At 43.8% G+C, this 27,143-nt stretch overlaps 1 protein-coding gene across 2 annotated transcripts in view; it reads left to right on the plus strand.

Annotated features, from left to right (window-relative positions):
- Nucleotides 1-27,143, plus strand: part of DCN (decorin) — a 146,285-nt gene that overhangs the window by 35,983 nt on the left and 83,159 nt on the right. Inside the window, exon 2 of one of the 2 annotated variants that reach the window (XM_068276814.1) lies at nt 10,704-10,936. In XM_068276814.1, the coding sequence (XP_068132915.1) occupies nt 10,741-10,936 (196 nt within the window). In that variant the 5' untranslated portion in view covers nt 10,704-10,740. Of the gene's footprint in view, nt 1-10,703; nt 10,937-12,986; nt 13,074-27,143 lie in introns of those variants that run through there. The other variant, XM_068276815.1, reaches the window with a different exon arrangement.

The following is a 27,143-nucleotide window of genomic DNA, read 5'->3' on the forward strand; positions in this document are numbered from 1 at the left end:
ACAGTGTCAGAGGTGCAAGAAGGGGATGGGGAACAGCTTGTTAATGATTATCATTCAAAGCATTTATAGAAGTAATCATTACAAGCACAAGGCCAATAAAGAGCTAATAATGCAGCTGAGGGAGGGCCCTATGGGGGCCCCACTGGCAACCCCTATTGCTACTCCACTGTACGCAGGCACATTTTAAAGCCTTTTGTTCAATTACCAGGCAAGGAATGAGTTATTATTGACTTTTTAAGACAAAACAAATGTCCATTTAGTAATTAAAATGGTCTGAAACTCAGCATTTATTCTTTGCTCTAATAGAATACTTACAGCTTTAAAGCTACTATCACAAAAAACATTTGTAGCAGAACAGCATTCAAACAGTTAAACACAGCACTTTGTCTTGCCATGGAAAGCCCCATCAGCTTAGGATCTGATCTGAAGTGGAGATAACAGTATTTTTTGTTTGCATACCTTACTTGTTACATTGTGTGTAACAACTGAAAACAAGCTCTCTGTGAAGCTCTCTCTGCTTTAAGCATGCACAAAGTTCAGAACAGCTCACTAGAAGATTTTAATAAATAATAAAAAGCAGCTTGAATAAAATGCAATGGCAGCTTTCAGAGAGGATAAACTGTACTTTGGGAACTTGTAATTTTTAAACAGACAAAGGGGTTGATTTATTAAGAGAAATAGTGCAAGTAACCTCCTGTTACTCGTGCTATTTCATCAGGGTGCCTTAATTGCATGCTACTTGCCGCGTAGCGTGTGTAATCATGCCCAGTGACAGAAGCGCACGCTATGCTGCTATATTGTAGCGTTGCAAGCACTAGTAACTTTACACCCGCTTCACTCCTCCCACCCTGAGCCCTTTTGGGTCCAGTCACTGACATGCAGAATTATTCAGTTAACATGCAGAATTATTCTGCAACACAACTGAGCACTGTGAACTAGTCCTCGGTGTTAGATATAGCAGTTCTAGGTTCACAGTGGTTAGTTGCATAACACACGTGTTATCATGCGTTATATTGAGTGTGAACTGCAATAGAGACTGGACATAGACTTTAATGCAAAACCTGCACGCAGCAAGCTAGAATAACATGATCAATTACAACGCAGCACTGTGAACAGCCCCATAGGATTGTATGGGCAGTGAGATAACATGTTAAATTATTCTTCAACGCAACTAAGCACTGTGAATGGGACCTTAAAAATGTCTTTACACTCAACTTGGCAAGCATGTGTAATTTTCTAATAAGAGATCTCAGCACTGCCATCTTGTCCAGAGCCATATTCTCTACAGGGCCGGATTTCTGCAAAGGCCACAAAGACCATGGCATTGGGCACTGAAAAAGCATAAGGGCAGCAGGACTTGGGGAAAGATAAGGTGCCACATGTCAAAATAAATAATCTCTCCTGCTTCAAAGCCAAAGGCTTTGCTGCACATGGCTTGAATTCCAGAGATCCTTGCATCTTCCTTACTTCTGATGATCCAGGAACATACACAAGCCACAGTTTAGTGCCAAGGTTTTAGAGAAGAATTTCTGATCCGGTAAGGTTTACATTCAAGAGAATATCAGCTCTACTTTACAACTCAAGCTGAGCTGAACAGTATAGCTGGTCAGACTCTGTTAATGACTTGAGCCATTCCTTTTTATCTCTCCGCTGTAAATCTTAAAGCAGCAGGGTCAGCCATACTATGCCAGGAAAAAAAACATATATAAGTAGATAACAACTTGTTTTACTTACATAACACATGTATTGTAATATTCCTGCTTTGATTTCAGTGAATTTTATATAGTAAATAAAGAAATCTGTTAAAGGCATTTCCAATTTTGATTCCCTCTGACTGAAGCTAATGCTGAAGTCTTTTTTTTCCTTACTTTTTTTTTCTCCTAGAATCTGCTCTAGCTAGCTTGCTTTGTAAAGATGTGAGCACAGCAAGATCAGATTTCAGCACAAGCTTCACACTAAACTTCCCTCAGCTAATCAGTGAGGAGCAGGCATTTGGGAAGGGTGATGACAAGCTTCCTTCTCATTGGCAATGTACTAAATAGAGTCAGACATGATTAGATTGGAGTGCTTGCAATGCAGAGTGAGGTCCCAGGCTGCATAATGAACACAGTGCAGGGGGTAAATGAAATTTGATTTTGTGGCTGACAATCCCTCTTTAACCACTTCCCCTTCCCCGAGACATGGAGCAGTGCTTTTCAGCGCAGGAAGATTTGGGCGCAGCGGCGCCACCATAGACTATAATAGGAATTACAAGCAATAGCTGGAAGCCGATTTATTTCATTCCCCACCATCCATGGTGGCCTGGAGGGGGAATAGTAATTAACATGTCCGGGACTTGTGCAGCAGCAGGATCAGCCATATACCGGCTGTATCCTGCGCCCAAGTCTTGCTGCACTGATTTTAAATGTATGCTCAGGAAAAGTAACTATATTCCTGCATTTCCCCATATCCTCTCGCTGGGACATAGCAACTACGTCCCTTGCCGCCATGCAATCCTTCTCACCCCCCCACACGCTTACACACTCGTTATCGCCGCCGATCATTAGACGGGAGATGAATGAATGAGGAAGCAGTTCCCATTCATTAATCTCTGTCCCCATATGAATGGTTGCAGGCATCAAAGAGATGCCACAATCATTTGTTTACTTCCGACCGAACCCATGCACACATTACTTCCTATTTAGCGTACTATAGGTACTATAGGGAAGTATGCACATTTTAAATGAACACATTACCTCCCACACTATCCCATAATTAACCTTTGTTTTGTATAAAAAAAAAATTACAGTTAAAAAAAAATTACATAAATAGTTACCTCAAGAGGGTATATTACTGCTAATTTTGAAACTATGGGCTTCTGACGCACGCAAAACTGAAACAAATTATTCACAAATAAAATATTGGCGACATGTATTGTACTAGGGAAATATTTTAAACCTTGCAATAACCGTGACAAATGGGCAAATAAAATGTGTGGGTTTTAATTACGATAGCATGTATAATGGCCGAAAACTGAGAATTAATGCATTTTTCCATTTTCTTCTTCTTTTTTTTGTTAAAACACAGTTACAATAAAATATTTCTTAGCAAAAATTGCCCCTAATTGGTTGCGAAAAAAACAAGATATAGATTGTTTTGTTTAAAAAGTAGTAATAACGTTATAGGCAAATGAATGGAAGGAGCACTGACAGGTGAAAATTGCTGTTTTTTTTTTTAAGGAGAAAATCCCTTGGAGGGGAAGTGGTTAAACAGAAAGAGATACAGTTTTCCCCTAGAGAAATTTATGGCAGCCCCTTTTAAGCTAAAACTTAAGCCCTTGCTGGCTCATTTTAAAGATAGCAGTACTGCAGTATTGTACCATATTAGCCATCAGTAAAAAAACAAACAAACAAACAAAAAACAGTAAAAGAATGAGTAAAAGCATTAAGTCTGAATAATGTATAGCAATAAAAGGGTTAGACTTTTCTTGTTAGATAATTGTTGCCTTTTGATAGCTGAGCAACAGGCCTCTGCTTACTGGAATGCAGAGAGGGAAATGAATGCTGCTCTGCTACTTCACTACTTATGCCTGGTACACACCATGCAATATCCCATCAAATAAGCAAATCAAATTGATTATTTCTGACAGGTCCGATCTGATTTCCAATCTTTTTCTGATGGACTTTGTATATATTTGATTTGAAAATCAATTTGACTCATCTATTGTAAGGCTTGGTGGTGTATTCTCCACAGTCAGCATGCAACGCATGAGCTGGCGTGGAGGAGGTACACACACTAGCACCAGGAAACAGGCTATCCCTAGTATAGTGGAGGGGAGGACTGACTCCAATAGGAGATTGTGGCGCACAGAGCCGGTGCAGATCTGACAGCCACAAACAATGCTTTCGTTATAACGTCTCAGCGCAAAGTAGCACTGAGCGCACAAACCAGAACTGAGGAGATCAGGACAGGTAGACAGAATGAACGCTTGCTAGCTAGCGGCTACTTAGCGACAGCAAGCGTCCAAAACCAGACAGACTGGAATGAGGCAGCCAATGCGATGCGGCGATGGCGTGCCTCACAAAGACAGGACAGGATAGTCAGAAAATAGCAGGATTAAGATAGATAAACGTAACACAGATAAATATACAATAAGTATGTTTTCCTAGCGTATTACAATTACAGCTATCAATGAAACTATTTGTAACGTCTGACTAACATATGTATATATCGGCAATGAACCGATATATGACATAAGCAGGAACGCTGACTAGGAATGGAGTAACACAGGGAACAGGACTCAGAAGGATTCGCTATCTCTTCGCAGAGATGAACGCAATCCACAAACAGTAACAGAACAGGATTCAGAAGGATTCGTTATCTCTTCGCAGAGATGAACGCAATCCACAAACGGTAACAGAACAGGATTCAGAAGGATTCGTTATCTCTTCGCAGAGATGAACGCAATCCACAAACAGGACCAGGAACAGGATAACTAGCTCAGCACGGGTGTTCACGGTACGCGCAAACTACCAAAACGTGCTGGAAAGCTGACTAACTGCACACAGGATATAAACAGTTCGCGTACGTATACATCAGCGACACTGATGTATCACGTAACACAAATACAAGGAAAATAATAAACGTGCTGGTATGCATATATATTGGCAATGAACCAATATATGATGCAAAGACCAGCAAAGTATCTTTAACAAGAAACACGACCGGGGGCTAAAGCGACAGCCAGGCAGGCTTAAGCTGAAGCTATGAAAACCCAAGGAAACCCTGCAGGAAGCAGATCTTTATACTGAGGTCATCCAATGGGAGCAGACATGCAGATTCCCACACAGGTGAATGATAATCAGTCACAAGCTGACAGCAGGGAAAGACAGACAAAGCTATGCAGCTTGCATGGAAATAGATCAGAACTGCCTGAGCTGCAGCACTACTACTTCCAGCAATAGCTGCTGCAGCAGCGATCATTACAGTACCCCCGCCTTTAAAAGCGGATTCCAGACGCTTTTCAAAACTGAAATTCCCAACAAAACAGTCTGACTGATAATTCATGATGACCGGGACAGCCCGGCAAGACCGAATTCCAGAATCAGTCCCCACAAGACTGGACCCATCAGAACCAGAACCTACAGAACCATGCCCATCAGTACTACAAGCCCCAGTGTGACACCCATCAGAACCATGATTTCCAGAAGAAAGCCCTCCGAAACTCCCTGAGCGATACCCACCGCCTTCCAGGAACCGTTCAGAAACGCCAAAGCCTTTGCAATGCCCACCAGTTCAACAGTGGGTTTTGTGTTGGCAAAGACAGTACCGTCTTCACCAACACAAAACCCACTGTTGAACCAGTCCAAGGCACCAGGACAAGTTTTCTCAGAGACCTCCCAGAACACCTTGAAGCTCCAAAGAGATCCCCATAGGTCAGAATGCCCCTTAGGCTCTCATGGAGAACCATCAAGAACCCCTATGGAACCTAGGGCAATTCCCGAGTCAGGGCCACAAGGACAAACATCAATATCAGGGCTTTCAGGGACCAGAACCATCTCTGGGCATGCAGGCAGACTGGCAATATCAGAACGTGTTCCCACTAAGGAAGCATCAGAGCACGCTAACACCTTAGACACACTTGGGCATTCTGGCACACAAAGAACATCTGGGCACACCGGCACAAGAGAAACCTCTGGGCATGTCAAGGAACTGTGAGCCTCAGGGTCAGCCAAGACAGGACCAAAACCAGGACTGGCCAAAAAAAAATCATCATGACTAAACTTCGCAACTACTGGACTTTTACACGAGAATGCTGGATCAGACTTAGATGTCGCTGATTCCAGCAAAGTCAGTAACAAATCAGATTCAGGGGCACTAACAAGACAGGACAAATCTTCTGATGTATGCACTGAACCAGATAAGGACTCCACAACTACCTCTGGACTGGACAGAGACTCATTTAATACACTGGATTGGAGCTCATGAGGCGCTGCAGAACAAGTCAGTATTGCAGCAGCCCCCACTGGACTAGGCAAAACTGAGGAATTCCCTGGACAGGAAGGGGACTCTGGAACCTCTGCCACAGCGGCCAGAGAACCAGAATCTTTCAGGATACTCATCAGACCGGACTGAAATTCTGAGATTTCTATTATTTTGACCAGAGAATCAGAATTATCCATGTTACAGGGCAAGACTTCTGAAACATTCAGAGGACAGGGCTGGAGTTCCTCGGCTGTTACAACACTGGAGAGGGACTCAACAACATTGGTTAAATCAGACTGTGTACAGGGCAAGGTATCTGACACACTTGCTGACGAGGACAATATTTCAATGGCTTCTGCTTTGCTGGGCAGAAATTCATCAAGTTTTATTAGAGCAGACTGTAATTCCAAAACAGCTGCTAGACAAGTGAATATTACTGCAACACCAACTGAGGTAAGCAGTGCTTCAGCCTCCTCTGCTAGAGGGTTTAAAGTATCCAAAGTACTGGGTGAAGCATAAGACTCTGCGACCACAGCTTCACTGGACAGGATCACTGAACAGTCCATATTGCAGGGCAAAACCATGGAAGCACCTGCTGGACAGCATAATGATTCTGTGACCTGAGTTTCATTGGAGAGATCTACTGCACAATTCATAATACAGGGCAAATTTATTGGAAAATTTTCTGAACAAGGTAATAATTCTGCGATTTCAGGTTCACATAGCAGATGCTCTGAGCTATTCACGAAACTAGAGCGAGGTGTAGAAACAGGAAGATCAAGACACAATGTTTGCGCATCTGAATCACCATTCATTTGTAAAATTGGAAAATTCAGATGCTGGGGTTCTGAGGTTACTAGACAGGATTGCTGGGACTCGGAAACTGATGTAGTGCATCTATTGGCATCTGCTGGATCAGACAGGAGTTGAACTTTATTAACACAGGTAATTTCTGCAGAAGTGTTTGCAGAGACAGGCAAGATTTTTCTGGTGTCTGTTTCACTAAACAAAGAGTCATGAGTACTGGCTAGGCTGGACTCGGAAGTCAGCAGGACCTCTGGATTCTCTGCTGAGAAATTTGTGCAGGGCAAAGTTAAGAAAGTATCAGTGGCTTCTGTTTTACTGGGAAGTAACACTGAGTTATCCATGGTACAGGGTGGAATTGCAGGAACTTCAATTTCACACAAAAAGAGCTCCGAATCACCTGCTGAATCAGCCAAAGGTGCTGAAGCAGGCGGGTCAGAACGCCAAATTTGCGAATTCGGAGTCACAAAAAAATCATCCAAAATCAGTTCCCACACATCAATCAATGGAGCCACAAAGTCATACTCACACACACCAGTTTTTATTAGGTTATAGGCAGACTTAATGCATGCATTCAATACCAATTCACTTTTTGCACTGTAAAATTGACAAAATGAACTTGAATCATTCTTCCATTCATTGACCAGAGCTTCCATCTCTCCTTTCTCAAATGGAGGATTCCAAGCATACTTAACAGGCAGATCATGGTTTGCAGATATGATTGTAGCAGGGACATATATTGGGTTAATTAGCAGGTGATTGGCAGATTCCTTATTCCTAAGAATCTCCAATACCTGTAGCAAGTGCTGAACTGTAGTGTATGCAAACTTTCCTTGCTTTACAAATAAGTTGATTTGTTCAATACTCTGTAATATCTCCTCATAATCATACTCAGATAATTCTTTTAAACAAAAATCTTTATTTTCCCTAGCCAGGGAGGAAAGTTCATTAGTAGTTTCATAAGTCCATTTAACTCCCCTGAAAGACAATTGCATTTCATTATCTGTTAATGGCAGAATCTCATTATAGGTCTCAGTCGCTAAGGATAACGACTCTGCAGATCGGACACGTTTCTTAGAACGTTTGCGTTTGGCCTTAGATTCTGCTGTTTTTGGTGATTTATTCAAGGCTGCAGGAAAATTATCAGTAACACTTTCTGCTTGCTGAACATTTTTGCAAGCAATTGAAGGAGTAGCTGATTGGCCTGCTGCCAGGAGTTCATTAAGAGGAAAAGGCAATGGATCTATGCGCAACCAGTTATGGATCACAAACGCTAGAAATTCCAGTGGTCTCTCTTTCAAATCGGAATGATTGAGAACATCAAATGCCCACTGGAATAATTCCCCTTTAAACAAAATATAACTTAGTTGGAGTGCCCAGGTTGAAACAGGAGTCGCTTGGAGATCGGAATTGGCCAGGAACCTGGCACATTCAGAGAAAAACTCATTTTCTGTTTCAGAGCTAAGTTCTTCAAATTTCTTAAAGGAACAGGAACCATAATTAACAGTGTCATACTTTCTGGGAATCCCCCCCACAATGGGGATTGGTAATGGGGTTTTCATAATGTAAGGCTTGGTGGTGTATTCTCCACAGTCAGCATGCAACGCATGAGCTGGCGTGGAGGAGGTACACACACTAGCACCAGGAAACAGGCTATCCCTAGTATAGTGGAGGGGAGGACTGACTCCAATAGGAGATTGTGGCGCACAGAGCCGGTGCAGATCTGACAGCCACAAACAATGCTTTCGTTATAACGTCTCAGCGCAAAGTAGCACTGAGCGCACAAACCAGAACTGAGGAGATCAGGACAGGTAGACAGAATGAACGCTTGCTAGCTAGCGGCTACTTAGCGACAGCAAGCGTCCAAAACCAGACAGACTGGAATGAGGCAGCCAATGCGATGCGGCGATGGCGTGCCTCACAAAGACAGGACAGGATAGTCAGAAAATAGCAGGATTAAGATAGATAAACGTAACACAGATAAATATACAATAAGTATGTTTTCCTAGCGTATTACAATTACAGCTATCAATGAAACTATTTGTAACGTCTGACTAACATATGTATATATCGGCAATGAACCGATATATGACATAAGCAGGAACGCTGACTAGGAATGGAGTAACACAGGGAACAGGACTCAGAAGGATTCGCTATCTCTTCGCAGAGATGAACGCAATCCACAAACAGTAACAGAACAGGATTCAGAAGGATTCGTTATCTCTTCGCAGAGATGAACGCAATCCACAAACGGTAACAGAACAGGATTCAGAAGGATTCGTTATCTCTTCGCAGAGATGAACGCAATCCACAAACAGGACCAGGAACAGGATAACTAGCTCAGCACGGGTGTTCACGGTACGCGCAAACTACCAAAACGTGCTGGAAAGCTGACTAACTGCACACAGGATATAAACAGTTCGCGTACGTATACATCAGCGACACTGATGTATCACGTAACACAAATACAAGGAAAATAATAAACGTGCTGGTATGCATATATATTGGCAATGAACCAATATATGATGCAAAGACCAGCAAAGTATCTTTAACAAGAAACACGACCGGGGGCTAAAGCGACAGCAAGGCAGGCTTAAGCTGAAGCTATGAAAACCCAAGGAAACCCTGCAGGAAGCAGATCTTTATACTGAGGTCATCCAATGGGAGCAGACATGCAGATTCCCACACAGGTGAATGATAATCAGTCACAAGCTGACAGCAGGGAAAGACAGACAAAGCTATGCAGCTTGCATGGAAATAGATCAGAGCTGCCTGAGCTGCAGCACTACTACTTCCAGCAATAGCTGCTGCAGCAGCGATCATTACATCTATCTGATCATTGCTTGGTGTGTGCCAGGCATTAGGGACTCACAGCTCTGACAGGAAATACAATCGTCTGTCTGTCTGTCCGTCCGTCCATCCGTCCGTCCGTCTATCTAATGCTGGGAATACACCATACAATTTTCTGTTAGATTCTTCTGTTATGCTGGGGATTAGCCACTGGATCGACCCCAGCCGCGTCCCCGCTCGTCCGCGCGTGTGCACAGATCGATTACCGCTCGAATATTATCAGCTGGCTGGATCAGCTGGTCAAAACATGGTATAGCATAAGATTTTTCTGTTAGATGTTCTGTTAGAATGCATAATTAGATTATTTTCTGTAGAGAATGGTCATTATCTCTGGTGCATTGTCTTTTGTTTATCTCCTGCTGAGTAGAACAATGCCTAATTGCTCAACAGATAGATGGTAAGATAGATACATTTCCAACATGTTGAACTTTATCTATCTGGCGGGTAAATCTAAAGGTCCATACACACGTCAGATTTTTTTAATTGACCCATCGTTTGGACGTCCCCTCGATCAGTAGTCCGGACGTCAAATCGGGCGTGTGTACAGTCCGTCATTCAGCTGATAAGACTGGTCTTGAGCGATCCGCCAGGCAGATCGCTCAACACCAGTCTTATCAGCTGAACAGTCCGTACACACGCCTGATTTGACGTCCGGACGACGGGTCATTTAAAAAAAATCCGACGTGTGTATGGGCCTTAACAGAAAATTGTATGGTGTATTCCCAGCATAAAACACAGTGGGCCTGGGCGCTGGAAAGTACAAATCTGGCCCTGATTCTCTATCGTAAAATACACGGGTGAGAATACTGTATTATTTATTTGGCAGAGGGAAAAGAGGATGGATTCTGTTAGTCTTTTGTGACCTGCGGTTTAGATTAAAAACCTGTCTGCTCAAGAACTTCATATGCTGATTAGAAAACATAACATTTGTATGTATTTTATACTTTAAAAATATGTTATGACACCAACTGTTGTATTTGTAGCTTTTATTTTAATAATAAAAATTGCATGCACTCATACACTCATTACAGTCTCAATAACAGATTTTTTTTACATTAGTGTGGTTACTCTCTGTTGATTTGCAGGTCATTTTGCGGTGTCATTGATAGATGATCTGACATCATGAGGGCAGCTATCATTTTCTCTCTGCTCGTCACAGTATGCTACTCCAAGCCCTTCCACCAAAGAGGTCTGTTTGATTTTATGCTAGAAGATGAGGGATCCGGTTTTGAAGACAAAGAAGCTATAGAACCTGTTGGGCCAACATGTCCTTTCCGCTGCCAGTGTCACCTCCGTGTTGTCCAATGCTCTGATATTGGTAAGATCTCTATAAATGCAAAACATAACAAAAGTAAATATGTTTATTTAGGCTTAAAGGAATACTATCGATTCACATATTTTTTTCAATTGACACAGGAATTGTTTGGGAAGTGCTGCTAAGTACTGGTGTATACATTTTAGTAGCAACTTCTTTGTTTACTGTTATCAAAATACATTCAAACTTTACTGACGCCCAAACTGACGGCTGACTGAGCCATGAGGAGAGGGGAAATTCCCCTCACACTTGATCAGTTAACTCTATGTGTAGCTCTGTGTGTGACAGAGAAGAGAGCTCCCAACAGCTGCAGCGTCTGTGGTCTGTGTTTCTGACTGACCTGTCTGAAGAGAGCAGAGGAAATGTAACTAATTGTCACAGCTTTTTCATACTGTTTTTGCTTTCAGAGTTTGATATGTTTGATATTTGCTTCCTGTAGTCTGATATGCAACTCTGGCTGTGCATTGAAGCAGACACCCCTTCTGCAATTGATTTGTCACAATATAGCTAAATCCTACCATCAATAAAATCACAGCTTTTGCCTCTGATATTTAACATTAAAAGTAGGAAAATGTTTACACAGCTACTTAGACATTATTTGCACACTGTCATTTTAGAACACTTGGGTATCGATAGTATTCCTTTAACATTTTTTACAGCAATATGGAAAACTACAATTATTACAATATAAAAAAAGACAATATTTTTACAATACTCTACTATTTAGGATTTAGTTTCCCTTATTAGGTGGAAGGACCTTGACCAATATGCAATTAATTTTTTTCTTGTGAGTTCTCTCCTAGGTGATATTTTTAAAGTTGTCAATCACATGCAAGTGAAATCACCAGAAAGCAAGAAAATACTAAAAATAATGTTGATGGTACTTTTTCACCTACTTTTTGGTACCTTTTCAGTTGCAAAATGGTGAAAAGCCGGCGGCGTTGTTAGCGCCATATATCCGTAGTCCGTGCCACTAATATAGCTGTGGGGTGCGCTTAAAGGGGCACTATGGCGAAAAATTATGTTTTATAGCCACTGTACTATGCCTAGCTGTTTGTAGAGCATAGTGGCTTACATGTAGTGAGGCACAGGGGCTTTTTTTTTAAACACTGACATCACCTTGTATACATTATCAGTCACGTCGGCAGAAGTACCTTTCCGACGCCACTTAGCCTGTTCCATGTAGTTGTAGGGAGGCAACTTTCCCTGTTGCTGTAACTGACGTTACAGTTTTCCCCTCTCTGCAGCGCTGGAAGGTTTGTTCTAAATTTCAACTGCACGATCGTGCAGTTATAGTGATCCCCCATGAGCCGTAAAGAGTAGCAGCTTATGTGCTGTGAGGGGAGTGGAACGCACCCTCCCTCTTATGTGAGACGCAACTGCATGTGAGGAGGACTGTGGAGGAATGCATCATCATTACTGATGACGCTGCCCGGCAAGGACCCCTGTAGCTGAAGCTGGCATGTGCTGCGCAGACAGAGCGGCAGCTTGCAGAGCAGACACAAGCGCTGTAGCTGTGTCCTGCTAATTGTACAGTAGTTGTGATTGTTGTTTTTTTTGTGGTGAGTTTTTTTTTTTTTACCCAATCGTTTTTTCAGTATTTTTTTTCTAAAGCAAATTGCAGGTAGTTATTCATTTTTTTTTTATTACTCTGGCTGAATAACTGCCTGCAATTTGCTTTAGAAAAATTATACTGAAAAAACGATTGGGTAAAAAAAAAAAACTCACCACAAAAAAAACAACAATCACAACTACTGTACAATTAGCAGGACACAGCTACAGCGCTTGTGTCTGCTCTGCAAGCTGCCGCTCTGTCTGCGCAGCACATGCCAGCTTCAGCTACAGGGGTCCTTGCCGGGCAGCGTCATCAGTAATGATGATGCATTCCTCCACAGTCCTCCTCACTCACATGCAGTTGCGTCTCACATAAGAGGGAGGGTGCGTTCCACTCCCCTCACAGCACATAAGCTGCTACTCTTTACGGCTCATGGGGGATCACTATAACTGCACGATCGTGCAGTTGAAATTTAGAACAAACCTTCCAGCGCTGCAGAGAGGGGAAAACTGTAACGTCAGTTACAGCAACAGGGAAAGTTGCCTCCCTACAACTACATGGAACAGGCTAAGTGGCGTCGGAAAGGTACTTCTGCCGACGTGACTGATAATGTATACAAGGTGATGTCAGTGTTTAAAAAAAAAAGCCCCTGTGCCTCACTACATGTAAGCCACTATGCTCTACAAACAGCTAGGCATAGTACAGTGGCTATAAAACATAATTTTTCGCCATAGTGCCCCTTTAATATGCCAAGTACACACAGAGAACGCTGTGCACCTTCCTTCAGTATGTTTATTATTTCCGTTTCACAGCCAACAGCCAGCACTCATTGATCCAGGTTTGGCAATTCCTTTTTTCCAAATGTCATCCATGCTGGCTGTTGGCTGTGAAACGGAAATAATAAACATACTGAAGGAAGGTGCACATCATCTCTGCCCCTCTGGGATTACCCTGAGCACTCCCCCTTTTTTGGAGTCTTTCTTGCCGGCATGTGAGGCGCACCCAAGATGGACCAATTGCCCAACCACGATGTAGTGTCGGGCTGGGGAGGTGCAGACTGCACTGCCAGGTTCTCAATAAGAGACCAGGCTCCCCACCGTTTTGACCGAGAACAATTGTAGTTTGCGGCCAAAAAATAGAAGATTGAGCCGGTTCTATGACCCAGCGTCCGGGACCCGACCCTCTTCCCCTTCCTCCTCTCCCCCCTGGGAGAGGGGTTTGGGGGTTTGTACCTCGGTCTAGAGGGGTTGGGCCTGACATTCGGCCCGGTCTCTGGGCATTTTCTGGGTGATGGGCTCTATGACGCCTTGGCTTTCCTCTGGGCCCCACTATCCCAGCCTGCCTGGAATGATCCAGGTCTGTCCCCACGTGGTGCTCCCCTCCCCATAGATCCCTCTCCTTTCTCTTTTTCTCCCCCTTTTCCCCGTGCTCAAACATACACCTGTTAGCAACAGGCACCTGACCTGGTGTCTACCTGGCCTGGAGGTCCGGAGTTCTGGTACCCCCAAGCATTTTCATTGTAGAAATGACCAGCACCTGTTCTTGAGCATACAGGTGGGATGCCCTCGGGGCATCCAGGTATGGGGTGGGCAGTCCTCCGTATACTCTTACTCCCAGAGGATGGAATTAAACCAAATAGGAGTATGGGTGTATTCCCAAAGGTGAATGCGCCCCTTTAGGTCTCTTTCTAGTGCGCTTCACCCCCTGATCTGTTTTAGTGGGACTCCCCTTTGGGGTAGGTCGGATGGGGTATTTATCACCCCTTTTTAGCTTGTATTAATAAAGGGTGAGTTTTAAACATACAAAACTGTAGGATTCCGGATGGTCAAGCCATCATGCTGGCGTTAATGTATGCCTCCAACAATGCACTAATGCACTTTTAGTTTCATGCACTTTAAATGTTATGTGAAGCACAGAGATGAGTGATGTTTACAACAATTCCTGTTTAATAATGCACTAAATGTATTGCACGTATATGGTTTGTTTACATAGGTCACTTTTCTATTGGCTGCATAGCGCAGCCCAGCACGATCACGCATGACGCATGGCCAAATCTCTCCGCAGAGCGGAGAGTCTCCGCCCCCTCACCTCCGACCCCCACCATCACGCAACTCACACCAATGGGGCAGCGCTGGGGGCGCGGCTTGATGACAGTATGTAGGAAGCCGTTCAGCTCTGCCCCATTATCGGACACACGCACGTGAACAAGCGCCAGACGGCGTGAAACGGCTGTAGTGCCGTCCACACATCCCCCGGTCACCTCTTCCCTGCTCACCCCGGCACCCTCATTGATCCAGGTTTGGCAATTCCTTTTTTCCAAATGTCATCCATGCTGGCTGTTGGCTGTGAAACGGAAATAATAAACATACTGAAGGAAGGTGCACAGCGTTCTCTGTGTGTACTTTGCATTTGAATTTGTGCTCTGCACTACCCCAAAGCTTGCTGCACTTCCCAATGTTTGGACTGTGAGCTAACTGTTGGGTGCTGCTGAATGGGTGATGCTTAATGCAGGTATATTGGAGCTAGCTGTACCCCCCACGTAACCAGCTGTGTGCCAAGTGTCGTTTCTTCACTGGAGTGCGCTTAATATGCCCCCCCCCCCCCCCGGGTGCCCAGCACTTAGTGCTGTAGATTTCTGTCGCCGCGGCTGCCGGACACTCTGAACGGCGGCCGCCATCTTGTGATTAGCAAAACAGCTTAGCCTGCAGCTAAGCTTGCTGATGTTGATGCTGGTGTCCCACTGACACTTGTGTTGCATAGACAGCCTTGGTAATTCCTACTGTGTGTGCCACTGCCAAGCCCAGCACATTCTGTGTATGTGCCAGGCGCATATTGTAATACCCATCACTGCATATACCTACCTGTTGTTCACTTCAGTGCACCCACCTACCTACGTGAGCGCACGCAGTTAGGGCTGATCGGAACAGCTGAATTCCGATTTCGTCGAAATTTCGTGTACCGCATGCGAAAACCGAGTTTCGTGTTCCGAATTTTCGTGTTCCGAGTGCATTTCTATCGAATTAAATAGTGTTAACTTCTGCGGTTAATTGTAAAGCCCCCGTACATGCTATCATTACCAAATTTGCCATGTTTATTAAGCAGATGAGTAGGAACATGGTAAAAAAAAAATTGTGAAAAGAGCTTATAGTTTTTGAGCAAATCGATTTCAAAGTTTCATAAGAAAAATGTTTTTTAAACTGTGTAAAATGACACTGCTGCAGAACAGGTTACTGCATTCCGAGTTCTGTATACATATTGTATACATTTCATGAAAACAGACAGCGTGGGGTCCCCCCTCCCAAGCCTCCTTAACCTCTTGTCCCCCATGCAGGCTGGGATAGCCAGAATGCGGAGTCCCGGCCACGTGGGGCTTCGCACCCTGAGCTATACCAGCCCGCATGGTCCATGGTATGGGGGGGCTCTGGAGGAGAGGGGCGGCCAACCTCCCCCTCTCCTCCAGAGCCCTTGTCCAATCCATGGACAAGGGGCTCTTCCCCACCTCCGGTGCCCCAGGAGGAGGTGGGGGCCGCCGACGTCCTGGGGGGTTCATGGTGCCATTAGGGGTTCCCCTTTAACAAGCGGACCCCGGAAGCCACCCCCTCCCCAGGAGAAATGAGTATAGGGGTACACGGTACCCCTTACCCATTTCAGCAGAGTTAAAAAAAAGAAATAAAAACACGACAACGAAAAAAGTCCTTTATTGTTCTAAATTAACCAGGGATACTTACCTTGCGATAATCTCATGCCAGTAACCTCAGGAGTGGTCCCACGCCAGTATCCTCTTGTGACATCCCACCTCCCTCCCACACTGACGAACTCCCACCACTGAATGGTCACAGTCAGCCTCTGCATCTGTATAGCAGAGGCTGAGAACACGAAAATGTTGCCTTTAAAACAAGAAATTTCGGCAAACAGTGATGCAATCAAAATGGCCACTGGGAAATCCCCGATCGCTGGAGGCCACACTAGAGTGGCGGAACCAGTGATTTTTCACATAGATGGTGGGTCCAGGTGACCAGAGCAGGAGGTGCCCTAATCCCCTGGACCCACCCATTCATGTGAAATAACGCATATTCTGACACTCTGAGGTGGCCTCCGGGGAACGGGGATTCCCCAGCAGCCATTTGGTTTATGACACTGTTTGCCGAAAATTCTTGTTTTAGAAAAACAATTTTCGTGTTTCTAGCTTATGCAATACAGATTGCAGAGGTTGTCTACAGCCATTCATCCCCAGGAGTTCTGCAGGATCGGCAGGTGCGCGGGACCTCCTAAGAGGATAGAGGGGGGCACAGCGCAGGAAGGTGGGAAAGTGGGCACAGAGCGGCGGGGAGAGGGGGAAGCCTCCCCTCCCTCACCTAGGGCCCCCCCTTGCGCACTCCCCCCCACCTCCAGAATTCCAGCCAGCCAGCGGAACAGCTTACCGAGAGCGATAGCTCTGTGTGCCGCTGGTCTGGTATTCTGCACTGACACTGTCCAATCACGCTCTCGCAGTACTTCCTGTGAGAGCGTAATTGGACAATGCAATGCAGAAGACCAGACCAGCAGCGGCACACAGAGCTCTTCTCTTGGTAAGTGATTCCCTTTTCACAAATTTTTTTTTACCATGTTCCTACTCATTTGCTTAACATACATGCCAAATTTGGTGATGATAGCATGTATGGGGGCTTTACAATTAACCATGGAATTTAGCACTATTGACTTCAATGTAAACGCGAATTCGGTACTCGGAATTGCCGAATTTTCGGGTTTCGAGAGCTTACTCGGAACTACCAAATTCCGATGGCAAACTCAAAATTCGGAATCCGAGAGCTCAGCCCTACACGCAGTGTCACTTTGCCTGTCTGGTACCTGTCTGTGTGTGACAGGTGCACATTGTAATACCCATCACTGCATATACCTTCCTGTTGTTCACTTCAGTGCACCCAACTACCTACGTGAGCGCACGCAGTGTTACTGTGCCTGTCCGGTACCTGTCTGTGTGTGACAGGTGCACATTGTAATACCCATCACTGCATGTACCTACCTGTTGTTCACAGTGCACTCACCTACCTACGTGAGCGCATGCAGTTTCACTGTGCCTGTCCGGTACCTGTCTGTGTGTGACAGGTGCACATTGTAATACTCATCACTGCATATACCTATCTGTTGTTCACTTCTGTGCACCCACCTACCTACGTGAGCGCACGCAGTGTGATATTCAATACCACCAGTCACTGTACCTGTTCACGGTACGTGTGTGTGACAGGTGTACATTTGTAATACCCATCACTGAATATACCTACCTGTTGTTCACAGTGCACCAACCTACCTACGTGAGCGTGCGCAGTGTGATATTTAATACCACCAGTCACTCTACCTGTTCACGGTACATATGTGTGACAGGTGCACATTTGTAATACCCATCACTGCATATACCTACCTGTCGTGTTCAGTGCACCCACCTACCTACGTGAGTGCACGCAGTGTGATATACCACTCCGTGCATACCTGTTAACTGCACCTGTGTGACTGCACATTGTATTAGTCAAGTCATTGCATACCTTTCACTTCATCCCCCCCCAATATGGACAAAACAAAAGGCAGAGGCAGGCCACCTGGCAGGTCTGTTCAAGGTCGCGCTGTCGTGATTTCGTGCGGCCCTCGACTAAAGTACAGTGTTCAGAAGAAGGCATGTGCCATCAACCCCCAATATTGTCAGGACGTAGTTGACTATTTAACACAGAACACCTCATCTTTCTTAGCTTCCGCACGGAAGCGTGACATAGACATATCTTCCTCCTCCTGCTCTGAATCCTGCACCCCACTTAACACTCAGCCGCCTCCACCACCACCAAAGTGCCATCACCCCAGGGCTCAGCGATGTGGACATTTTTTTGTGTGTCTGCCTCAGATGAGAGCAATGCCATCTGTACTCTCTGCCACCGAAAATTGAGCCATGGAAAGACCGAGACCCACGTAGGGACAACTACCTTATGGAGACACATGATTACAAAGCACTACAATGGGATGACCACCTGAGGAAAAGCAGCACACAAAACTAAAGCCACACACTGCAGTGGAAGATATCAGGCCACAATTATTTCTCAAAAAAGGCGATACCTAAACTGTATTGTGATGTTGAAAGGCAAGTTGTGACATCTCTGGCACACAGCGTTGGGTCAAGGGTCAATCTGACCACGGATGCATGGTCTACAAAGCTCGCTGAGGCCTGCCCGAAGACTAAGTCAGTCCCCACACACAGCATCTCTGCCTGCACGCCATGTGACTGCCTGCCCCAAGACTAAGTCACTCCCCACACAGCATCTCTACCTGCAGGCTGGTTGACTGCCTTCTCCGCCACCACCAACAGGGTCCAGGACTCCAGGTGGATTCCTGAATTGCTATAATAATTTTTCTGGTGCGTGTACATGCCTGCCTAATTTTTCTGGCTGTACTGCAGCTGCAACAAGAAAACAAAAGGCATGTACATGTGCCAATTCCCCTTCGTGATCATTACCTTGCCGCGGTGAAGGGGCTTGCGTATCACAATGAAGCAATGACCGACAGCAATATTAGTGTGTCGGGGGGGAGGGGCACACCCACGATAATAAGGTCGTTGCTTCATTGTGGACAGAGCAAATTTGATCAGCTGGACAGTCACTGTTCTGTCATTCAGCTACTTCTGCCCGGCGACCATATGGGCTGGAAAAGCCGCCATCACCTGCACTCTCGTCATGGTGCGAACCAGTCCAGCACGGCCGTCACTACACAAACAGCTGTTTGCAGTGCATTACACAGTGTGTTTGGCGTGTCAGTGTGAAGCAGTACTCTAATTACACTCCCTGATTGATGTATACACATGCAAGATGTTATAAAGCACTTTAGGCCTGCAATTTAGCATTCAATGTGATTTCTGCCCTTAAAACGTTGCTTTGCGTCAAATCCAGGACTTTTGACATCTATCCCACTCATCCATGCAAAAACTCAGATGTTAGACCCCTTGAAACATCTTTTCCATCACTTTTCTGGCCAGCATAAGTGTTTCTAGTTTTCAAAGTTCGCCTCCCCTTTGAAGTCTATTGTGGTTCGCGGAAGTTTGCGCGAACCAAACTTTTGCGAACGTTCGCAAACCGAAAATCAGAGGTTCGGGCCATATCTATCTGTGTGTCTGTGTGTGTGGGTTTTGTGTGGTGGCAGGAGGGGGGTGTTGAAGTCGTGGCTGGGGGTGTTAAAAGCAGTTGTGTAGGCTGGGAAGCACCTGTGTGAGGGAGGGCGCGAAGTAGAAGTTTTTGTGATAGCAGCATTGAGTAACATAGTACAGGATCTTCTCAAAAAATTAGCATATTGTGATAAAGTTTATTATTTTCTGTAATGTACTGATAAACATTAGACTTTCATATATTTTAGATTCAAATACACACAACTGAAGTAGTTCAAGCCATTTATTGTTTTAATATTGATGATTTTGGCATACAGCTCATGAAAACCCAAAATTCCTATCTCAAAAAATTAGCATATTTTATCCGACCAATAAAAGAAAAGTGTTTTTCTTTTGTGAGGCATTCATGATGGAATTCAGGGTTTGGAGATTTAAAATTACATGACTATATTAGAATAAATGTAAGTTTTTTTTTCCAAGAATGTAGATTGTTGTCCATAGAAAAATAAAACACCCCCTGAAAATAAGCCCTACATCCTTTTTGCAAAAATTAATATCTCTTATATACTCAGCTATAAGTACAGACATTTAGGACTGACTCACAGAATGAAAGTGTGAAAGTGTAGGTGTCGCCTTATAAGCAAGTCAGTCATATATTTTTCAACTTATATTCAGGATGGGGGGAGCTCTCTCTCTATCTCTCCCTCTCTCTGCAGCACCAAAGAGACCAGCTGCATTGATCCCCCCTCCACTCACCAAAGCCTCTCTCTACCCCCCCCCCCCCCCCATGCAAGTAAAATGCTGAGTGCCGCAGAGGAAGCCATTGCTCACCAATCCATTACCGGGTACAGCATACTCTCATCTCCCTCACTCATACCGGTCTGCATGCTTTAGCATAGCCCCGGCTCACAATGTCTCATGACTTCAGGAGCCAGGGGTACACATATGCTTGCAGACCAATGTTAGTAGTGAGAAGAGAGGAACCTGCTCTTGGCTCTTGGTTCTGGTTTGGTTATTGACTAGCTTCTGCTGTGGTGGTGCTGCAGGGAGGGGGAGAGATATCAAACACTCTGGCCAATGCAGCTCTGGGGGGAAGAGGGACACACACAGTGGCCCCAAAAAAGTGGCAGCATGGGGGTACATTCTAGCCCCATTAAAAAGAGCAGCAGGAGGCCACATACTGGCCCCATTAAAAGTGTTTTCACTTACTGGCCCCATTAAAAGTGGTGACACATACTAGCCCCATTAAAAAGGGGGGGGGGGGGCACATACTGGCCACCAGAGTCGGGACAAGGTCTTCCAGCACCCAAGGCTGGGACACCAAAACAAAGTGTCCTCCATCCCTCCCACCCCAGCTGTCACACACTGATTGCTATTAGACTAATAGGTTACCCGGGGCCCCCAGCCCCCCGGGTAAATCTCCAGTTATCTAGCTTGTGGTCACTGCCATATATCCTCTTTTCTTATTTCTCTCTGCTTTAAACGCAATAGAATGATAGCTGAGTAAGTTGTGCGCACCCCTCCTATGCTGCACCCTGAGGCTGGAGCCTCTCTCGCCTCTACCTCGGCCCGGCCCTTCTGGCCACAACAAAAGGAGGGGCATTAGTCACATTCTGGCTACACTAAAAAGGGTAGCAGGGTGGACACAGAAACTAGCCACACTGATAGGGAGCATGGGGACAGATAAGTGGGTTAATGGCTAGTTGGCTACATATGGAGGTCTAGAGGAGTTATTGGCTGCACTTTGAAGCTTGGAGGGGTTTATCGCTAAAATACTTTATGCAGTGCAGCCACTAACTCCCCCTGGTCCCATTTTCTGTTCTTAACTTAGCTGGATAAATTTATACTTCAGTCATTACAAAATTCCAGCTTAAGAGGGTCAAATATTGAGATGTACTTGAGGTGGACTTACATCCAAGTATATACTGTAAGACCCTGTCTTATTTTTGGGGAAACACAGAAGCATGGAAACATGCACCTTTGCCAAAATGCATCAATTGTGCAAACATTATAGGTACATTTTCCTGCCATTTTTAATTTGGGAACAATTTGACTGATGGTTCCTGAAAGAGATGGAAACTAAACTTCATCTCTCCCAGTTTAATAGTTTAATAGACCTGGAAGGTGATTTTGGCAGATCCACAAAGAAGCAAATTATAGAGGTTCTTTGAAGTCTAGAATGTGAAATCCTTGTCTCCTGTCTTCGATAAGGTGCCACCTTTGAAGTGAACGCCATTTGTCCATTCTGGGCAAGATGTTTAGTTGACTGGAAGCTTTGTTTTACCAGACTATGCTGATTGTATGATGTGTGATACTGCCCAGTACTTCTGTTCATATAAAGTGTTTGTGGAATACCTCGTCATTTTGATGCAAAATGACAGGTTGTTCTGAAATGAACATGGACAAAAAAGTCTATGCCTGCGGTAGTCTGTGGTAGTCTGCTGACTCTGCTAGTTTTTGAATTACATAAGCACAAACACCCTAAGGATAAAAGAATAGTCTATGAAGATCACTTAGTACTGTAGTATTTTAGATGCTTGTCTATGCTAAATTAATAATTAATAAAACATTTTTTTCAGACAGTTTCCAAGCACTCTGTATCAGATTACAAGGAGAGAGAAATGCAACATAATACACACGATCAAAGAAAGTACAGTGTGGGTTAAGCCACTATGCTTTTGTTCTTACACATTTTAATTTCCATTGCTTCATTTGGGCTACATATCAGTTTTTCGTAAAATATCCCACTGAGAGTTTTTAATATAAACTGTCTGATGTTCCTTTGGCATTCAGGGTGAAACTGAGAATCTGTTCTCCAGAACCCTTGGATGAAAATTCCATTTCTAAGCTTAATTTGGAAATGCTTTTGGTATAAGAGTCATAAAACGGTCAGCTTTCTTTCTGCTCATTTTCTGTTCAATCTGTGAAGGTGAACAATTTACTGGAACGGAGAAAGTGAAGTATGTCTACAAAGAAATGCTTTACGAAGAAGCAAAATGAGAGAGGAAAGTTAGTACATCTGTTTAAAGCTTGCAAACTCCTGGTCAATAGGAAAGTTGTTAAGTGGTGTGTGCATTATATAGCCAACTCTACAGTAAAATTAATGTGACAGCAGATTGCTACAATAGTATGTAGGGCAATGTGTACTAAATAGGAATAGTCAATGAGTTCAAAATTAAACAAAAATATTTGAAACCCCAGTATATTATTCTCCTTTAAGAGTACATCAAGCCAGCAAAGTCATTAATATTATTTCGTATTTATATAGCAGCAACATATTCCACAGCACTGTACAGAGTATATTGTCATGTCACTTAACTGTCCCTTAGAGGGGCTCACAATCTAATCTCTACCATAGTCATATCATGTGGTGTATGTATCGTAGTCTAGGGCCAATTTAGGGGGAAGCCAATTAACTTATCTGTATGTTTCGGGGATTTGGGAGGAAACCAGAGTGGCTGGAGGAAACACACGCAGACACAGGGAGAACATATAAACTCTGTGTAGATAGGCAAACAATAAACGATCTGTACATACAATTGAAGGACAACTATTGCAAAACATTTGATAATACATACATTTAAATATATATTTCTCCCAGAATAAAATGCACTATTAATTACTTTTTCCAATGTTGCTGTCACTTTCAGTAGGTAGTAAAAAGCTGACAGATCTGACAGGTTTTGGACTAGATCATACCCCATGGGGACTCAGTATTTCCTTTAGGGCTAGTTCACAGTGCTCAGTTGTGTTGTAGAATAATTCTGCATGTCAACTCACTGTTCATATAATTTTATGGGCCTGTTCACAGCACTGCATTGTAATGGATCACGTTATTCTAACTCACTGCATGCAGGCTTTGGATTAAAGTTTATGTCCAGTCTCCATTGCAGTTCTCAGTCATTATAAAGCAAACATTCTGTAACTGACCAATGTGAACCTAGCCTTATTCTTGGACTAAGCAACATCCGTTCAGTAAGTGCCTTTGTAAGAAAAAAAAATATCTAAGAATCCCCCATGAAGAGACAGACTAGTCCAAAATAAATCAGATCTGTCAGATTTCCATTAACTATTGTAAGTGTTAGAGACATCAGAAAAAAGTAAATTATAATGCAAGTTACTCTGATGGAAATCATGCATGTAAATTTTACAATTTTTCACGATAGTTGTCTTTTAAATGAAGAGTATACGGTTCATGAGTGGGCACACCTCAAATGGCAGGGTGCTTGATACGGTGGCATAAGCCGTCTCACCAAGTCAATGTAGTCCAATAGATATCAGCACACTTGTATTCAGCTATTTAAGCAGCACGCTTAATTGTGCTTCCACTGTACAAAAAGTACAAAAAACTTGTTGTACATTTGAAGCACAATAAAGTGTGCTGTTTAAATAGCTGAATACAGGTGTGCTGATATCTATTGGACTACATTAAATGAAGAGTAGGGACAAGCATTCAAATTTGGAACAGCATTCCGAATGATTTGGATCACAACCAAAATCTTTGCATATGCGGACCACAGCAGGGAGAGTTTTTTTTTTTTTTTTAGCTTTCTTGACTCCTGTTGCATGCAACAGGAACCCAGAGTAAGCAAGGCTTTATGCCCATGCACGGAAAAAGTGGAAGTGCATAAACACCCCACAAAAATGTGCATGAGCAGCCCCAGTCCCCACAAAAGCAGGGCCCTTTCCGGTGTTCCCCTAAGGGAACCTCCCCCTTTGCCTTCGGCGCAGGGGGCTTTTGGGTCCTCCAACACCTGAAGGATAGAAGGACCCCCAACTGTCCAGTGGTTGCCCAAAGGGCATGGGCCATGTGGACGCCCACATGGTCCGGGAGGCTCCCCCGAGAGGGAGCCAGGCGGGGACCGGAGTCCCCAGGGGACAAGTCCCCAGTGCCAGCAAGCTGGCCCCGACCATGCGGCCGGCGTTATAAAAATTCCGCATTCTTCCTAGCCAAGCTGCTTTGGTTGGAAATGCATATGGGCAGTACAGACCTAAGCACCTTACTCCGCCCGGGATCTCTCACATCCCAGCTTTTTTGGGTACTCCTGGAGTGCCACTTCCAGGGGCAGTACGCCTAAGCAAAGCCCTCAGCCCTTCAGCTTCGATCATGGTAGATCCATTTAGTCAGTTCAATTCACTCTTGGGAATTATGAACCAGGACAGACAGCTTTACTGGAAGAGCTGAGGGTCCCCACCCCCTCAGTCGCTCGTTCAAGGTGTCCTTCCCCCAGGTAGATCAGGCCAGAGTTCCCAGTAACATGCCTCTCTTGAGACTGATAAGAACAGATACTACACTTGATCTTAGCCAAAAGCAGGGAGAGTTACTGTAACTCACCTTTGTCACCACCTCTGCCACCTCCATTTCATGTTCCAGCTCGTTGGTACTTCCTCCTCTACAGCCGGAATGTGACGATGAGTGAAGTAACCAGAGGCTGTGACAAAGGTAAGTAAACTCCCCCTGCTACAGTTAGTGATGAGCATGCCATTTGCATATTCATAATATTGCATTGGAATTCACAATTATGATACAAAAAGTTTGGGAAAAATCTTAATCATTTCTAGGTAAACATAATCAGCAACCATAGTTTTGCATTTTCGCATAATTTTTGTGTACTTTTGGGCCATCTTTAGTGGTTAATAGCAAAGCCCCCATTCATGCTATCATCACCAAAACTGTTACATACGTTAAGTAGAATAGTGGGAACAACATTTTTTTTCTCAAAAAAGACCTTATAGTTTTTGAGATAATCGATTTAAAAAATACAATGGAAAAATGTTTTTTTAAACTGTCATCTTTCTGAGTTTAAAAAACATTTTTTCTTTGTATTTTTAAAATCGATTTTCTCAAAAACTACAAGTAATTTTTGAAAAATTATTTTCTTGACTTTTTGCCACTATTTCCCTTAGCATATCTGGTATTTTGATGATGGCAGCATGTATAGGGGATTTGCTATTAACCACTAAAGTGTGCAGTGGCTTGATAGTGCAATGAATAAGGGCTCTTCTTCTGACACACTGCTACCATCTATAGAGCATGTCCTAGTGGCTGCAGCTCTTGTGCTTTGAGTCCATCAGGAGAAAGGCGCAATATAAAGGTTCTGTGTCTTGTCTTGATTTTATGCCAACATTTGCAAAACTATAAATAGATTACACGGAGTCAATTAAAGTTCTAAATCGTAATTACCTATGGCCCTAATTGTAAAAATTTACATGAAATTTTGCTTAATCGTAAGTATCAGAGTGTGATCATCATTAGCTATGGTCCCCGATCAGAGAATAGTCAGGTTCAGGAAAAAGTCAGTCTAGGTGGCAAATTAAAGAACGGTCAGGTTTAGGCAAGAGGCAAAAGTACACAATAATCACACACAGCAACTAGCAGCAGCTAACACTATCACGGGACTAAAAGAATGCACAGACAGGACTTAAACACCATACCAACACTCACCAATAGGAAGAGACCACACACAAAAATGGTTTGCGGTGCCATTAACTTTAATTGTGTCATGTACCGTGCACACCACACAGCAATGCGCTGCAGCCTCTGTATTGGTCGGACCACTTCGGTTGCATTGTGTCGCACTGGGGGTACTGTGGCAAGTCTCATTGAGATGAATGGCCACTATGATGAGCTGCAAGGGGGAGTCGGGAGGGATGGGGGAGAGTTCCGCGATGCAATGCAAAGCTGTAAGTATGAAAGGGGCCTCAATAAACTTCAAAGCTGATTAAAACTTCAAACTAATCGGAATTCTTTATTGTTCAGGGTTATTAACCTTTATTTACATAGTGTCAATAATTCACTAAGTACTGTACAATAATTTAATAATGAGTGCAAATTTGTGCATTAAGGAAAAGAAACATGTTTCCTCCGCGTTAAAGATTTCAATATACCGGTAAGCTTTATTCCAGCATTTTCTTAAAGAGGAACTCCAGTGAAAATAATGCAATAGAAAAAAGTGCTTAATTTTTTCAATAATTATGTATTAATGATTTAGTCATGTTTTCCCATTGTAAAATCTTTCTTCTCCCTGATTTACATTATGACATTTACCGCATGGTGACATTTTTACTGCTGGCCAGGGATGTCAGTGGAAGGAGATGCTGCTTGCTTTTTTGCCAGTTGGACCCAGCTGCAAACAGTTGTTATTTCCCACAATGCAATGAGGTTCACAGACAAGAAACTGTCAGGACCTGGCATCTCACTGTGAGAGGGGTTTCACCACAATATCAGTCATACAGAGCCTCCTGATGATCCGTTTGTGAAAAGTAAAAGATTTCTCATGGGAAAGGGGGTATCAGCTACTGATTGGGATGACGTTCAGTTCTTGGTCACAGTTTCTCTTTAAGTCCTGTTTGGTACTCCAGTCGACACTGGACATGCAAACATATAGCCTATACAAATAAATATATATACATATATATGTAGATGCCATGCTACAAGTACTTCACTGTTGAATAAACAGTATGTATATATGTTTAAAGAGACTATGAAGTCTCACTAAAATCCTGTTTTTACTTAA

Source organism: Hyperolius riggenbachi, chromosome 3 (genome assembly GCF_040937935.1).
Source record: "Hyperolius riggenbachi isolate aHypRig1 chromosome 3, aHypRig1.pri, whole genome shotgun sequence".
Taxonomy (NCBI): domain Eukaryota; kingdom Metazoa; phylum Chordata; class Amphibia; order Anura; family Hyperoliidae; genus Hyperolius; species Hyperolius riggenbachi.